The sequence below is a fragment of the Lygodium microphyllum genome, chromosome 29, assembly GCF_053477565.2.
Source record: "Lygodium microphyllum isolate KBCC chromosome 29, Lygodium_microphyllum_v1.1.10, whole genome shotgun sequence".
In the NCBI taxonomy this organism is placed as follows: Eukaryota; Viridiplantae; Streptophyta; class Polypodiopsida; order Schizaeales; family Lygodiaceae; genus Lygodium; species Lygodium microphyllum.
In genome coordinates, this window is record NC_141163.1 from 1,651,545 (window position 1) to 1,668,848 (window position 17,304).

The 17,304-nt window shown below is 46.4% G+C and overlaps 1 protein-coding gene across 3 annotated transcripts; it reads right to left on the minus strand.

Annotated features, from left to right (window-relative positions):
- Positions 1 to 246: 246 nt before the first annotated feature.
- On the minus strand, positions 247 to 16,727 carry LOC148010305 (transcription termination factor MTERF5, chloroplastic-like). 3 transcript variants are annotated; one of them, XM_087671457.1, is made up of 6 exons: positions 16,508 to 16,727; positions 15,870 to 16,031; positions 15,625 to 15,729; positions 3,646 to 3,692; positions 2,462 to 2,671; positions 247 to 2,342 (listed from the first exon to the last, which is right to left on the minus strand). In XM_087671457.1, exons 1-6 carry the CDS (start codon positions 16,591 to 16,593, stop codon positions 1,207 to 1,209), a joined length of 1,746 nt encoding a protein of 581 aa, XP_087527583.1. In that variant the 5' UTR covers positions 16,594 to 16,727; the 3' UTR covers positions 247 to 1,206. The 3 variants fall into 3 exon arrangements, with proteins under 3 accessions (XP_087527583.1, XP_087527585.1, XP_087527584.1); XM_087671459.1 differs by having other exon boundaries at positions 16,477 to 16,664; XM_087671458.1 differs by having other exon boundaries at positions 248 to 2,342; positions 15,870 to 16,389; positions 16,477 to 16,664.
- Positions 16,728 to 17,304: the final 577 nt, after the last annotated feature.

Below are 17,304 nucleotides of genomic sequence, written 5' to 3' on the forward strand. Positions count from 1 at the left end.
CACAACTCCTCTCTCTCACAGTTAGAACTAGGGCATTCTCTCCTATTCGTGGTTGTCTCTACGTAATCTTGTCCCTCTTTATATATTAGTCCGGGGGGGGGGGGGGGGCGGGGGGCGGGGGGGAAGGGTGTGAGGGGTTGCTGGACAAAAAATGCTTTGTAATGTAAAATGTTTTAGCATCAACCACATCTAAACAACAAAAAGTCTAAAAATTTCAACAATAAATGCACAAGTTAATTGGGATGTTACAGGCTCTAGTTGCAAGGGAGCTAGAAAGTGAGGGTGCGGGACATGATTAGGTGAGGTGTAAGAACCTACAAAAACATTTGCTCGCATATTCAAATGTGATAGCAAGACAAGGTTAGATTGGTTAACATATTTTTCAAGGTACAGATGCAGTACATTGTCTATGCAACTAGTTTAGATGCATCTTGAGAGCACGTGCCAAAGTAAGAGCGGTTAATAACAACAAACAAATTCATCTGAAACAGGTTGTTGGAGAATGAATCTCATGACCAAAGAAGATTTGTTATGGCTGGACCCATTAACTTGGATGACAACCAACACTGCATCAAGGGTCCCCCCAACAGGCATTGATGTCCATTGACTCTCATAAACTACCATGCCATGGCTGAGGGTGTGAGAAGGATTTAGCTCTCACAGAGCAGATATTATTGCACGCATAAGGCGCCATTAAAGAGGCATCTCCAATGCTGATAATAACTGCATATGGTGTAGGCCACATCTTGAAGATCAATAGAGAAACATCACAACAGTTCCCATCACTAATTTATTGCATTGATGACTATATAAATCCCTTTTGACTTGGTTAGCCTAGTGTGGTCCTTTTTTGAGGCTCAAAGAAGATAACGAGCATAGCAGGGGAACTGAATGACATTGTATTAGCCATATCACCAAACAAACATCAGCCCTGAAAACAACTAGCCATCGGACTGAATCCTTGGCCATCATACCATTCTGTTCTATCATGCTAGCAGAGTGCCCACACTGTTCTGTTAGCAATATTACCAAATAAACATCAGCCCTTAAAACTGTTCTGTTGGCAATATTACCAGACATAAGATCAAAAATCTACTGTTACTGTTCCGTTCTGTTATGCTGGAAGACATGAAACTGAATGCTACCAGAGTGTCTCATACTCTTCTGTTAGTGATATTAACAGAGAAACATTAGCCCTTGAAACAACTAGCCATTTTCACAAAGCGTCCTTGCACTACTAGTAGCATGGCTCCCTGGTCTTGTGATGAAAGCCTCTCTATTTTGCTCCAACTCCCTTTCTAACAACTTTTGGAACTCTCTATCTGACAAACTGAGTATCCGGGATGGAGTCCAACACAAACCGTACTTAAGAACAACTTTGAACCGCGGTTTTATCCTTCCTTCTAGGCTGTAGCCAAAGTATTGTGGAAAAGCCACAATGTATCTCTTGGGCCACCCAGTCAGAGAAAAGTAATCCCATTTTCGTTTGATGTTGTTGTCAATGGCAAGGCCAAGAACTGGTGGAAATCTGCTTATCATTGTGATAACATCCTTCTGATCAAATCCAAGCTCAATAAGAAACCGTACTGTTGGCTTTATATTCCCTTCAACACTGTAACCCAAGACCTGAGGTGACCTCCTGACAAGGGAGCTTATATCTGTCAAGCCAATGTTTTTGAAGAACTCAACAGTTGAACTCAATTTACCCTCCACACTGTAGCTAACAACCTGAGGAAACCTTGTGATAATCCAGCCAACATTGACTGCAGAAAGTCCAACACCACTTAAAAATGCTACTGTTTCCTGTAAGTTTTCTTTGCCGTATGTTAATAGTGCAGGGAAGTTTACCAAGATGCGTGGCCACTGGCTCTTTTCTACTCCTACACTTTCCAAATAGGCCATAGTGGGCTTCAAGTTCTCATCCAGACTACAGCCAAAGATCTGTGGTCTCTTCAAAAAGATCTTCTGTATGCCAAGCTTTGGAATCCCCAATGCAAGGAGGTAGTCAACTACAGGTATTATACTTCTTTCCGGGCTATAAAATAACAGACATGGGAATCTATTGGTTATAGCCTGAACTTGTTCTAGTGACAATCCAAGAGAAAGTGCATATGATACAGATGGCCGAAAATTTCCATTCACTGTCAGTCCCTGTTTCTGAACGCTCTTTGGGATCCAAGCTTTTGCATTTGGAACCACACCCTTTCTGTAGTACTCTTTAGGGGGTGGGGGGTTTGGGAAATAGACAAGAACATCAACAAGTCCCTTCCCATGCTCTGCTGACAGGGCCTCGAGATAAGGGAGCAGAGTGTTCCTAATTTCAGCTGTTGTCAACTCCCGCCCTGCATGTGAACTGCTAAATTTTTAGTCCTTCACAAGCAGGAGAAGGCAGATCTGACATCCTAGTATCCTTATGCAGAACATAGTCATCTTAACTAGTTTCATGCATCAATCAGAACACCTGTCAAATAACGGAGGCGATATCGAGTGTGAAGTAATGTAACAAGATGAGCCATAAATTGAACTGCCTTCTTTGTTATCCGCACTGAAAGTGTGGAGCTTAAACCGAAGGTCTTCAGAAACTGTATCATAATTGCTTTTGCCTCCTCCCTTTCAGAAGCAAACTGCAACGAATCTGTTGCTAGCACATGGTGCTGTGTTTCATTATCACCTATGAGAAAATAATCGATGTTAAAAACAGCATTCCTTGTTTCTTAGAAACTTCATGACCTCTTATCCCTACAGTCTAGACACAAAACAATGCATAGACCTCCACAGCTTCAGTGTGAACATTTTTCATAATAGAAATCACAAACACCGCTATGATTCACAGGATGCACAGAAAAAAGCTCAATCATGTCACTATTAGCAGGTTGAATATCTTCTGCACAAGATTTGCGGACTTAGAATAGCTGCAGTTTCCTGATGATACGGGTGGCAGGAAAACATTTAAAACAAAGCACTGATCTTCATAATATTAGTACTTCATCATCTTATCGGGAATCATAATGCAAGGGAAAAAGCTAAGCTTAAAGTACACAAGATGAATTTTGAAAGGTAATGTTCAGTGTAATGGCACTAGGAGTTCTTGCAGGGGCAGATCAGAAAGCAGGTGAGGTAGCAGCCATGAAGTTTTCAAGCAATGGGACTGGGTTCTATCTTCTGTGTAACAGCCTAAATGTCTAAATGTGGCTCAATGTAGGTGAGCTGCAAAAACAGATTGCTTCAAGGAAAATGACCATTTAACATAGAAAATCACTTGAGAAGCACAGTAAGCCATTCAAAAGTTATCATTGTGCAGTACATGCTTCAGGTGTCTATAACCATAACACTGCTGCATCATAAACCATGACAGTTTTGTTTCACCCATGTACATAACAACATCAACAGTAAAGAATTAACTGCCTATAGATAGTATTAAGAATCGAGTCCCTCCAAATCTTCACTTTCTCAAACAGAAAGATCATCCATGACCTCGGAGGCCAACAACATTAGCAACATGGGATTGCATCCCTTCATAAAATGCATACAAGACACCTAGAGCAGAATAATACTTTTACAGATTCTCATTTTGGATCACAGAACATCAACATGGTTTCCAAATAGAAATTGAAACCTACTTTACTGGATCAAAAAAACTCACACCTTCATTTCCTTCCCGAAAGCATCCACATCTCCTCAAATGAAGGTCTCTGCAAAAAGAGCATGACACTTCAAGGTTAAATATGCAGATTCCACCAAAGCAAGTGATGACAGACTTATAATAATACATGCTCAGATATGATACTCATTTGCATTCTAGTAATTGTGGACTTTTTAAGTGTGGACTCCTTAACAAGTACGGTGTAATGAGGGGCAAGTATTAGCCTTAATAATCATGCTTGCTTGAGCTTTATGAAATCACTTTATGACTAGTCATGTGAACTGAAATTGCAAATTTCATACATTTACATCATATTATGATGTGCTCACAAGTACCCCAAGTGAGTGTGTCCATCTCTTTAGGCACCTCCATATATTAGCATGAGTTGGTTAGAAAAAGAACACTTCACACTGAGGCTTCTTGATACAACAACCATCATGTCCTCCCATGTTAGGTCATCAAACATACTTGAGGGACATACACACTATACCTCTGTCAGAAGTGGAGCAGCGGTGGAAGCATAAACATGTGCTGAAATAAACTGCTGAAACACAAGACAAAAAGAGAAAAGAAAAGAACACGATACAGATGAGAACTCAAATGTATGCACGGGAAATGGAATCCATATATCTGAACACGAGACAGTCGCATACAACAGTGAGTCACTGGCTGCGTGGGCACTGGCACTGGCACTGGCACTGGTTCTGGCTCCTCTCTCCACAGAGTCTGCAGATGGTGAAGATGAAGTGACTGACTGAGGAGGAGCCACTGAGTATAAATAGGCTGAAAAAGTGGGGAGCAATAATGCTGGTCGGACAGCATTAATGCTGGCCGACTGGTGCATAAAAATGCTCCACTGGCATAAAATGCCACACCAGAAAAAACCTTGTACAGGAGCTCTTGGTTTCTTTTGCGATGGAGGATTGTCGGACCATTTCTACTCCTATGGATCCGAACTGGAAGGCCACTTCACATTCAGCTTCTCCCATGGCAGATGCTTTCCGCTATCGTCAGTTGATTGGATCATTGATTTGGCTTCTCAACACTCGTGTTGATCTTTGTTTTGCTGTTGGTCTCTTGGCGGGGTTCATGAGTGAACCTCAGACGGTGCATTGGCAGGCTGCCCAAAGGATACTTCGGTATTTGAGGGGGACATCTGATTTAGGGATTCATTATCCAGCAGGCACAGGTGGTTCAGATCTTGTACTTGCAGGTTGGAGCGACTCGGATTGGGCTGGTGATGTGGACCACAGGCGGTCTACAACAGGTTACTGTTTTACCTTGGGTGCAGGTGTTATCTCATGGAGTAGCAAGAAGCAGCCCACGGTAGCCCTTTTGTCTACTGAGGCGGAGTATTGGCCTGCGTCTTCCACCGCATGTGAGACTGTGTGGCTTCGGAGATTGTTGGAGGAGCTTGGCTGCCCCCAGACTCGTCCTACTTTGCTGCAATGTGACAATGAGAGTTGCATTGCCTTGGCACGGAATCCTGTTTTCCATGCCCGGACGAAGCATATAGAGATCCAGTACCACTTCGTCAGAGAGAAGCTTTTGGATGAGACCATAGCTGCGGAGTACTGCAAGACGGAGGACAATCTTGCAGATTTGTTTACGAAGGCGCTTCCCCAGGCTCTACTTCGGAGACATACCAAATCCCTCAGGCTTCTGCCCTGCCCAGGCTCTGAGAGGGGGTGTTAGCGATCCGATCCTGTCCCTGGCAGCCAGTCGGACTGACCAGTCGGACTGCCACGTGGTGGTCCGCCCTGGTACTGCACCAGTCGGCTGCATTTAATGCAGCCGACCTGCCTATTTTTGGCGCCTATTTTGTGGCTATTTATAGCCGATGTCCAGCAGTCTTCTCCTATCACTGATCGCATGTTTCAGGCTGGAGGCTCGTGCAGATTTCATCTCTGTTTGCAGATTTCAGGTTGGAGATCGTGCAGACTGCAGCGGACTTCGAGGTGAACAGCAGGTTGCATCGTCGAGGTGGAGACACGCAGTCCCGCGCATTGCGCCCGTGTACATATCTGCATATCTTTGTATACAGCACACTTTATACAGCAGATCTTCATCTTCCACTGTCTCTCTCTCTCTCTTCTCTCTGCGTTCTCTCTCTCTCAGTCTTGGTCCCACGCTTCCCCATCGCTGCACTCTGACACCCTTAGGGTCAAGTCCCCTATAAATAGTGCAACATGCGCAAGGAGGTAGATAGTAATGCCACCACAAATGAAATTTCCGGCCTAGTATGGATAAGCCAGATCAAAGCTCCAACAAGACACATGTACCAAACACAACCAAGAAGGGAAACTCTGATAGTCACCATCTTAAACTCAAGGTCCAAGGGACATGAAATGGGCTTACACTCAACCATACGAAACTCCGAAAGAAGCCCAAAGATATACTTCTTGAGCTAAAGCATGCATTACGTGCTGATTAACCTCTTAAACAGCCCTAAAACATACTTATTTAATGAAAAACCCTAAAATGAGACACTATTCGAGAGAGTTTCAATGAAATCCTAATTTGGGAGGGTCCATCCACATCTATAAATAGATAGGCTATCCCCATCTAGTCTTGATCCTTTTGTGTAGGTTTCTCACTCTACCGTGCCTATTTGCAGTTTGGAGGTCTCCATCTATTGTGTCATCATAGCACCTGATCAACCTGAGTTTTCAACATCCAGTGTGAGGTGACAGGGCTGTTGCCATATCTTCCACCGAGCGATTGCTGCAGCACCTATGTTTTTGCTGTCCAATCAGCCACCTACATCAACAAACACCTCTCCTATTGTTGCTTAACAATTCTCCGCCTCAGGTGATCAGTTTTCAGTCCAGATTTCAGCCTCCAACTGCTGTGTTTTGGTGACCAGCCTGCACCCTTCATTATTTAGCACTCTCTCATCTCCGACAAGTGGTTACAATACTTGGGATCTATCTCCAATGGATGACACTCTCCAATGGACGTCTATGTCTGCATTATTGTGTTTCTATCGTGGTCATACACTGTGTCACATTGACTTATGTTATGTTTCAGGTGTGGTGATCGGGTTCACGAGTGAATCCAAGATGGTGTATTAGTAGGCGGCTCAAAGGATTTTGTGGTTCCTACTAAGGACTCCTAGCAATGTGGATCATCGAGGTCCACGACAGGTTATTGCTTTACCTTGGGTGTTGGTGCTATTTCATGGAGCAGCGAGAAGCAACCGACGGTTGCCCTATCTTTAACTGAGGCGAAGTATCGGGCGGCATCTTCTACTACATGTGAGACAGTGTGGCTTCGGCACCTCTTGGAGGAGCTTGGTTGCCCGTGGGGTGGTCCTACTATTTTGCAATGCGACAACAAGAGTTGCATTGCCTTACCTAGGAATCCTATGTTTCATGCTTGAACAAGGCATATTGAGATCCAGTACCATTTCATTCGGGAGAAGATTTTGGATGAGACTGTTTCCCTGGTCTATTGCAAGACAAAGGACAATCTTACAAACTTGTTTACCAAGGCACTTCCCCAAGCTTTACTTCGACAACACTCATCCCTTAGCCTTGTCCAGGATCTAATAGGGGGTGTTAGAGCTATACATTCCTTGGACAGGCAGGAGCAACAGGTACAACAAGCAACAAATGCAACAGGAGTGCCACGTGGTAGCTAACGTGACAAGCGATAGCAATCTTCAGGTCAGACAACTAGTTGGCTAGTTTGTTGAATAGTAAGTTGCATTTAATGGAGCAGACCTGGTATTTTTTGGCATTTTCAGTTGGCCTATTTATTGGCCCTTGTTTTTGTACTCTTTCTTAGTTGTGCTCCCAGTTTTCAGGTCACATACCGTGGAGATTGCCCTTGAGACTGATGAAGACTAAGATCTTCGAGGTGGAGACATACACAGACATTCTCTTTGCAACCATGTATATTTTTGCATCCTTATACAACATTCTTCACTTTTTCTACGTTTCACTACCTCTCTCTCTCTCTTCTCTCTCTCTTCACTCTGTCTTGGTCATTTGGTTCTACGCTGCTTCACTTTGACACAGGCGACCCAACAAGGCTGCTTGCAAATAAGGAACCCACATACCTGCAGCTCCAACCAAGCCAATGAGTTAACATAACAAAAGGACACTTCCTCCTAAACCTACTAATACTAAAAGTTGTTAGAGATCACAGCCAGGCAGGTCAGGCCAGTGCAGTCGGACAGGCAGTCGGACTGCCACGTGGCAGTCCGACCTGTGCAGGCAGTCGGCTGCATTTAATGAAGCCGACAGGCAGTTTTCTGGTGCTCTCTTTTCCCAGATTTCTGGCTATAAATAGCCGACATCTCCAGCAGTCTCCTACACTTCTCTGCTCGCAGATTACAGACCGGTGACATGCGCAGATTCCGTCTCTGTTCGCAGATTTCAAACAGGAGACAATGCAGACTGCAGCAGACTTCGAGGTGAACAGCAGGTTGCATCGTCGAGGTGGAGACACGCAGTCCACCGCACTGCGCCCGTGTATATATCTGCATATCTTTGTATTCAGCACACTTTATACAGCAGATCTTCATCTTCCACTGTCTCTTTCTCTCTCCTCTCTCTGCGTTCTCTCTCTCTCAGTCCTACGCTTCCGCACCGCTGCACTCTGACATGGTATCAGAGCAGTGTTAGAGGGCTGACTGAGCGCAGAATCAACCTGAAGAGGAGTTTCTATCACGACACAAATTTGCGTTTTTTGTGTTTGAGGGCAGATAGGAGGGCTGCGCCTTGGAACAAGGCTGAAGCAAGTGTGGGCGCACAAGAAAGGAGTCCAGGTGGTGGATTTGCTGCTGTTTACTGCTGTTTGACGCGGAGGAAGTTTGAGTTTTCAGCCTACAAGTGCAGGTTTTGCTTTTTCATCGCCTCCGGCGGGTGAAGAAGTTTCAGGACGCGGAAGAGCCTTAGCAGGCTGAGTTTTCACAGTCAGAGGGGGCTGCTTTTGTGTTTGTGAAGGCATTACAGGTGAAGATGTCTACAGAGATTGACTTGGAGTTCCAGTCGATTATGGACCGGAAGGTGCCTGTCTTACCAGCTCTTCCCGCAGATCAAAAGCTCGATGGCGACAACTACCGCATTTGGCGCGTCATGATGTTGGCCATCCTTGAGTCCTATGATTTGGCGGAGCTGGTACAGGAAGAGATCGACCGGCCCTCGGTAAGAGATGAGTCCACACTCTCTTCCGATGCTCGTGCGGAGTTGGCCAAGGCTCAGTCTCATTGGGACAAATTGAATGCCAGGATTCGTTCCTTTCTCTTTCTATCATGTACTACAGCCGTGATCGCTCACATCGAGCACTTGACGGTGGCTCGGGAGATATGGCTGGAGCTTGATCAGATGTACAATCGGATGACCCTTATGAAGCGGGTTTCTTTGGAGGTACAAATGCGGACCTTGTCCGTAAACAAGTCTTCTTCGTTGCGGGAGCACATTAACAAGCTAAGGCAGCTTCAGATGCAGGTTCAGAATGCAGGGAAGCCGATTTCCTCCGAAGACATGGCGATCACACTTTTGTCCCAGTTGCCGCCACGATTCGGTACATTTTACTCTGCCCTTATTGCTTCGGGGCGAGAGTCTACTCTTCGGTGGGAAGAGTTGGTTCCTATGGTCTTGGACCAAGAGGAACAGTTAAAGGGACAAAATGCTTCCAAGTCGGAGGCGCTGACAGGTCAAGCCTCTCAGAAGAAGGGGAAGGACCAAAAGAAGAAGAAGGGGGATAACAAGTCCAAGAAGGACAAGGACAAGGACAAGGACAAGGACAAAGACTCCACATGCCATATTTGTGGAAAGACTGGCCATTGGAAGAAGGATTGCCCTGACAAAGACAAGAAGGACACCAACAAGGACACCAAGGATTTTGGAGCGGTGGATGCAACCTCATCAGCTGCATTTCTTCATCTAGCTGTTATTGAGGACGCTTCACCGAATGCTTCTGATGCTGCGATGACGGCTCCCCAGGCTCGAGAGTGGATCGTTGATAGTGGTGCCTCCCGGCACATGACTCCTTCATCAGATGGTGTTGCCCAGTTGCGACCCTCGCGTGGGCAGATTCTCATTGGAGATAGCTCTTCAGTATCTATTGCAGGTCGGGGTAAGATGCAGCTTATTCCAGATGGAGGAGGTGGTACCCATACCTCAGAGGTTTTGCATGTACCAAGCTTAGGGTACCATCTCCTGTCAGTTCATAAGATTTGCTCCCTTGGCCTTTTGGTGGAGTTTGACAGTACTACGGTGCAAGTCCTGTCAGAAGTGGAGCAGCGGTGGAAGCATAAACATGTGCTGAAATAAACTGCTGAAACACAAGACAAAAAGAGAAAAGAAAGAACACGATACAGATGAGAACTCAGATGTATGCACGGGAAATGGAATCCATATATCTGAACACGAGACAGTCGCATACAACAGTGAGTCACTGGCTGCGTGGGCACTGGCACTGGCTCCTCTCTCCACAGAGTCTGCAGATGGTGAAGATGAAGTGACTGACTGAGGAGGAGCCACTGAGTATAAATAGGCTGAAAAAGTGGGGAGCAATAATGCTGGTCGGACAGCATTAATGCTGGCCGACTGGTGCATAAAAATGCTCCACTGGCATAAAATGCCACACCAGAAAAATACCTAAAATACCTAATAAAAAATGCCCAGCCCAGATCAAGCTCAGACTCACACATGAGCTAACAAATACTCTGCTAACAAGTCCTTGATCATGGATCGAGAAAGGTTCTATCATCCGGATATGAGGAGAACGGCATTTATAAATTGAAGTCTTCCACCGCCCTCTCTACTCTTCTTCTTACCTCTCAGTCACAGTCAGAGTTATGGCATGCTCGGTTTGGTCACCTCAACTATGATTATCTTCGGAGGGCGTCACGTGGACAGCTTGTTTGAGGGTTGCCGGATATAGTGGTGAGCCAGCAGCCATGTGTCTCCTGCATTCGGGGGAAGCAGCATAGGGATGCCATTCCCCACACAGCTTCGCGGCGGTCTACTTCACCGATGGAGCTTGTATCTACGGATCTATGTGGCCCTATGAGGAATGAGTCCTTGCGTGGGAGCTCGTAATTCATGCTGATCGTAGATTACTACAGCAGAATGACATGGGTCTATTTTTTGGCATTAAAGTCAAAAGCTTTCTCACACTTCAAGGATTGGCTTCTCTTTGAGGAGAACCGATCGGGCCGGAAGTTGAAGACCTTGCGCTCCGACAAGGGCGGTGAATTTGTTTCTAATGAGTTTGCTCGGTTTTGTGCAGATAAAGGAATTCACCAGGAGTTTGCCAATACCAACACTCCTCAAGAAAATGGCATTCTTGAACGGAAGAACCGCAGTGTGATCGAGATGGCGCGCACCATGATGGAGCACCGACAGACCCCTCAGGTTCTGTGGGCCGAGGCTGTGGCTACTGCAGTCCACATCCTTAATCGATCCTCTACTTCGGCCGTGGAAGGGATGACCCCGTTTCAGGCTTACTTTGGGACGAAGCCAGATGTTTCTTACTTTAGGGTCTTTGGATGTGATGCCTATGTTCACATTCCCAAGGCTCACCGTGATAAATTTGAAGCAACTTCTCGAAGACAGGTATTTGTTGGCTACAATTCCCAGTCCCAGGGCTATCGATTGTATGATCCCGTCAAGCAGGATGTGTACACTAGCCGCAATGTGCGGTTTGTGGAGGTTCCGGCTATATCCACGGGTAAGGAGCATCCCGTTCTTGGAGATCCAGGGGAAAGTTGGGCTCCTTCTACAGTTCCACTGGAGCCCGTGCCTTTTGATTATGATTCTGTTTCTGACACAAAGTCTACTGTTCCACCGGACACCCCTGTGGAGTTACCACCGGTGGATATTCCAGAGTCTTCTGCTGATGGAGAGAGACGAGGGGAGGTTCGGCCTCCTCCTCGCTGGGCCCGTGACACACTCCGTGATTCAGGGATCGAGGGGGTTCCTGAGGAGTGGGGACCACAGGATGATCCGCGGCGGTCACGGCGGCACCAGGCACATTCAACGAAGCTTGTATGCTCTAACTATTGTTTGATGACCCGTGTTATGCAGGATCGAGAGCCCAACTCCGTGAAGGAGGCTTTACAGTCCGCACCATGGAAGAAAGCTATGGAAGCCGAGTTGGAGGCTATTGAGAGGAATGGTACTTGGTCACTTGTGCCCCGCCCCCCGAATAAAAAGGTGATTGGCGTCAAGTGGGTCTTCAAGACCAAATACCTTAGCGATGGTTCTTTGGATAACCACAAGGCTCGCCTTGTTGCTAAAGGTTTTGCACATCGCCCAGGGATTGACTGTCATGATACTTTTGCCCCCACAGCTCGTATGGCGACCATTAGAGCTGTTCTTGCCTTGGCTGGCCATAGGAGATGGCCTGTTTACCAGTTGGATGTGAAGTCGGCCTTCCTCAATGGTGATTTGAAGGAGGAGATCTATGTTGAGCAGCCTGCTGGCTTTGGATCTTCCGATGGGAAAGTCTACAGGTTGAAGAAGGCCTTGTATGGCCTCAAGCAGGCTCCGCGTGCATGGAACGAGAAGATTGATTCGTTCCTCCAGTCTCAGTTGGGATATCGGCGTTCCAAGGCCGATCCGCAGCTTTATGTTCACACTTCCGAGGATGGTTTTTGTCTTATATGTTGATGATTTGATTGTCACAGGTGATGATGCATAGCAGGTCCAAGAGACGAAGTCAGCTTTACATCGGACGTTCGAGATGACGGACTTGAGTCTACTCCGTTTCTTTTTGGGCCATGAGATTTATCAGTCTCAGAGGGGGATCTTCATCTCTCAACAGAGATATGTACAAGAGCTCTTGGTGTCTTTTGAGATGGAGGATTGTCGGGCCCTTTCTACTCCTATGGATCCGAACTGGAAGGCCACTTCCCATTAAGCTTCTCCTATGGCGGATGCTTCCCGCTATCGTCAGTTGATTGGATCCTTGATTTGGCTTCTCAACACTAGGGTTGATTTTTGTTTTGCTGTTGGGCTCTTGGCAAGGTTCATGAGTGAACCTAAGACGGTGCATTGGCAGGCTGCTCAGAGGATACTTCGGTATTTGAGAGGGACGTCTGATTTAGGGATTCATTACCCCGCAGAGACGGATGGTTCAGATCTTGTACTTGCAGGTTGGAGCGACTCGGATTGGGCCGGTGATGTGGACCACAAGCGGTCTACTACAGGTTACTGTTTTACCTTGGGTGCAGGTGTTATCTCATGGAGTAGCAAGAAGCAGCCCACGGTAGCCCTTTCGTCTACTGAGGCGGAGTATCGAGCCGCGTCTTCCACCACATGTGAGGCTTTGTGGCTTCGGAGATTATTGGAGAAGCTTGGGTGCCCCCAGACTCGTCCTACTTTGCTGCAATGTGACAATGAGAGTTGCATTGCCTTGGCACGGAACCCTGTTTTTCATGCCCGGACGAAGCACATAGAGATCCAGTACCACTTAATCAGAGAAAAGCTTCTGGATGAGACCATCACTGTGGAGTACTGCAAGACGGAGGACAATCTTGCGGATTTGTTTACGAAGGCACTTCCCTAGGCTCTCCTTCGGAGACATTCCAGCTCCCTCAGGCTTCTACCCTGCCCCGGCTCTGAGAGGGGGTGTTAGAGATCACAGCCAGGCAGGTCAGGCCAGTGCAGTCGGACAGGCAGTCGAACTGCCACGTGGCAATCCGACCTGTGCAGGCAGTCGGCTGCATTTTAATGCGGCCGACAGGCAGTTTCCTGGCGCCCTCTTTTCCCAGATTTCTGGCTATAAATATCCGACATCTCCAGCAGTCTCCTACACTTCTCTGCTCGCAGATTACAGACCGGTGACACGCGCAGATTCTGTCTCTGTTCGCAGATTTCAGACAGGAGACAGTGCAGACTGCAGCAGACTTCGAGGTGAACAACAGGTTGCATCGTCGAGGTGGAGACACGCAGTCCAGAGCACTGCGCCCGTGTATATATCTGCATATCTTTGTATCAGCACACTTTATACAGCAGATCTTCATCTTCCACTGTCTCTTTCTCTCTCCTCTCTCTACGTTCTCCCTCTCTCAGTCCTAGGCTTCCGCACCGCTGCACTCTGACAAAAGTAGCCCATCCACTCCATCACATAGCAACCAGGAGAATGATGCCCCCCATTGCCTCTTCCACCCTCTCCCAAGTCCCCATCAAAGACTGCCCGCAAGAAAAGGAGGAAACCAACATGGACCCAAGTTGATATCTTCAAGGCAATTACAGCCCATGAGAATGGGAGGTCGCTGAGGGAGTACAGTAGGCAATTTGGAATGTGCACAACATCAGTGGGGAAGTGGATCAATGGGGCCGGATGAAGAAAAAGAGAAAGGGTCCAGCAACTATTTTGTATGCCAAAAAGGAGAAGCCCCTTGTCGAATGGTCATTCCACATGCAAGATACTGGTCATGGAATATCCTTGAATACACTAAGGTTGAAGGCTGTTGAGATATGCCAATCTTGCAGCAGCCCATTCAATAATGGTATTCTTGATAAAATTCGTGGGGATGGATTTCGCAAACGGCACCAAGAACTCACAATCAATGTGTGTGAGAGCCTTGATAGGTCTCGCGCAATTGCTTTGCGTCCTAAAGTGGTAAGAACATTATATGATAACTTGGCAACCACATACTATGCCAATCACTACCCCCTTGACAATATTTGGAATGTCGATGAGATGGGTGTGCACGGCTGTAAGGAGTATTAGCAAGGAAAGGATCCAAGAATGTGTATGGCATGACTCTTGATAGTAGGGAGTGGCTAACCATATTATGTTTTGTGAATACTGCTGGGTATCCATCGCCAAGGTACTACATATTCGAAACATGGACATTCATGAGGTGGTTATAGATGTGGAGCCACCTAATGGGGATGATAGGTCAACAATCCAAGACCCCCTTGATTGCAGCCAACTGCCCAATACCCCCATGCATGAGGAGTTTGAAGGACATGGGGCTGAACTATTGTCAAGTATGGCCGTGGACAGCGAACCAACCCAGCCTCCATTTGACCCAAGCACATGCCACAATCCAACACCAGAATCTACTCCGATTCGCTCAAGCTTCTAAGTGTGCTGAGAGGATGTTATCATCAACAAGGTCAATGAGTAGGCATTTGTTGACTATTCTCACTCACTTATCCTCACATCCTATCAGTACTACATAGAGTCCATGAGGGCCAAAAATGCAAAGCTGGAGTTGGAATGCCAAAATGAGGAAAGACATAATGAGAGGCTACAAATCAAGGAGGCTAAGATGGCAGCCCTTGAAGCCAAGAAGAGGCGACGAGGGGAGGAAAAGAAGACACAGGAAGAGAGAAAGCAATGGGAGGCATGGCTTGTGGAGGCCGAGCTGCACATGAGAGCTGTCCTTGACTCCTTTGGGAAGGGCTATCAATAGAGGATGGCTGTTTACCAGCCCTGCATGTTCCCAGTGAGGCATCTCGATCGAGGAGGGCAATACAACTGCATGCCATGCGGGAAAAGAGATGAGTTAAACGAACACATGCCATGTAAGTGCAGTCAACCCTGATAGCTATATTTTGGAACCCTCACCCCACTATTCACAACAATGGTTTTTTCCATACTTCAGTCCACCCATGGTTTGTACGCACATCAGCCCACCCTTCAGGGACTATTTTTGCCTATCGGGATAGCTTTTATGTAGCCAGATGTTTTATTCCACCCTTTTGGGAGACTCTTTTGCTAGGAAGGTTTTGTATATGATCTAATCCACCCTTCGCAGACCTGTTTTGCCAATCAGGAGAGTCTCTACATTCATGTCTTGTCAGTAGTGGTCCCAGCGTATGGCCTGAGGCAAATGTATTGTCTTGATATGGTCTGTATTCAACGCCCACAAATGTATTGTTCTGACGTGTATTGGATGGAATTGGATTTGATGCTATCTCTGCCATGCTGTGCACTTTTAAGTACGTTTGCAATCTAATGCAGAAAACCAGACAAAAATAACATTTCTTGAGTAAGCTGATGCTCACCTCTTAATCACCCCGCTTCTGACACTGTCTAGAATCCATCTCTGATTCTGCTGCTGAATCCCCCAGCCTCCAACTCTGATGCAGGCAATCTTCCCAACTCTGAACCTGCAAAACCCATCAGATTCAGCAAAACACCGTAAGATTGTGGCGTTGCTTTGTTGTAGTCCTCCCTCCTCTCTCAACCAAACGAATGACTGGAAGTTTGCTCTCTGCTGTCAACAGCAGAACTGTCCCTGAGCCCTTGCCTGCAGAACAGGCTGCAAGTTTTGCTTGCTAATGACCACTTCTGTCCTGCTCGGTGAGCCCCCAAATGGCATTCGTGTGATGGTGGCACTGGCCCAAATTGAAGCTCCTGTCGCATCGCAATCTCCCAAAATCTGCCGATCTCTTGTCCGGAACCATGAGCACTGCCAATCCAAACCAAATTGCTTCAAAAGTGTACAGAGATAGATCCAATCATCAGAGACAGCAGAAAGAATCAAAACTTAGTATCAATCCAATCTTCAACCAAAAAATGATATGCCACGTCTGTCCTGCGATCTGTTGTATAAGCGCACACCAAAATAGCAAAATGCCAAGGGAAAAACAGCAGAGTAGCAAAACGTCTCGCTAAAAAATTAGAGCAATGGACACTGTGCAGAGGGGAGACGGTCCCCGACTCTGGCTATGGGGTGCCGGAGCTTTCTTATCTCGAACAGAAGCATGGCTTCTCCAGAAGAACGTCACAGATGTGCTCACCGTCTTCCTGCCATAGGAGCTGACGACCTGAAAGCGTGCTTTCAGGCTCCGCATGCTTTCGACTTACATGCAGAAACCAGGCTTGGAGGCCACAAAACAACGATGCGGACATACCTTAGCAGGGGCGCGACATATCAAAACAGACCTATGATCCAATGGCGAGAGTCGAGGTCGTTGACGAAGGAGCATCGCAGCAGCATCGCAGCCGCTAGCGGCCTCCCATGGCGTCATTCCCTCTGTCGGAGAAGGACTCACGAGGAAGCATCACGGAGGCCCATTGCATGCGAGACTGGCACTCCACTGGTGTGGATCTTGATGATATTCACGACACTCACATGTGATTGGCTCCTCAATAAGCATGAATTTTGCACATCTTTGCAATGCACATCTTATGTAGTGCCAAATTTCCTTGTTGCATCTTTTTGTGGCACACAAATATCAATCGATCCATCATGACTCAAAATTAAAGGTCAATGTGCAATATATCTAAGCCCAAACCCTTTGACATCCCTATCCTTGCTTGTAATATTCCCTACAATAAATAGCATGCTACAATCGAGTCGCACAAGCATACCGAATGCATGGATTCAATAAAGTTGTTTGCCTTTGTTTTTGCTTTTGTTTTCTATGTCCAAAATTGGCTTCCTTTGAGCTTGGTATCTATGTCCCAAGTCAACATTGGAACAACAAGATACTACTATTCGATGCAAATGTATGTGTGATACCACTTAATTGTGAATACAACAAGATTTAATATGTATAGAAGTACCCAACTAAAGTTTTTTACAATTTGGTGTTTATATTCCGAGTTATGCATCATTCAAAAGGAAATGAGGTTTTTATGTAAACATTAGATGCGTACACTAGCCTTGCAATTTATGCCGTAAGTTTTACAATATTGAAACAATGAAACAACAAAATGGAATGCAATTGTATGTGTAA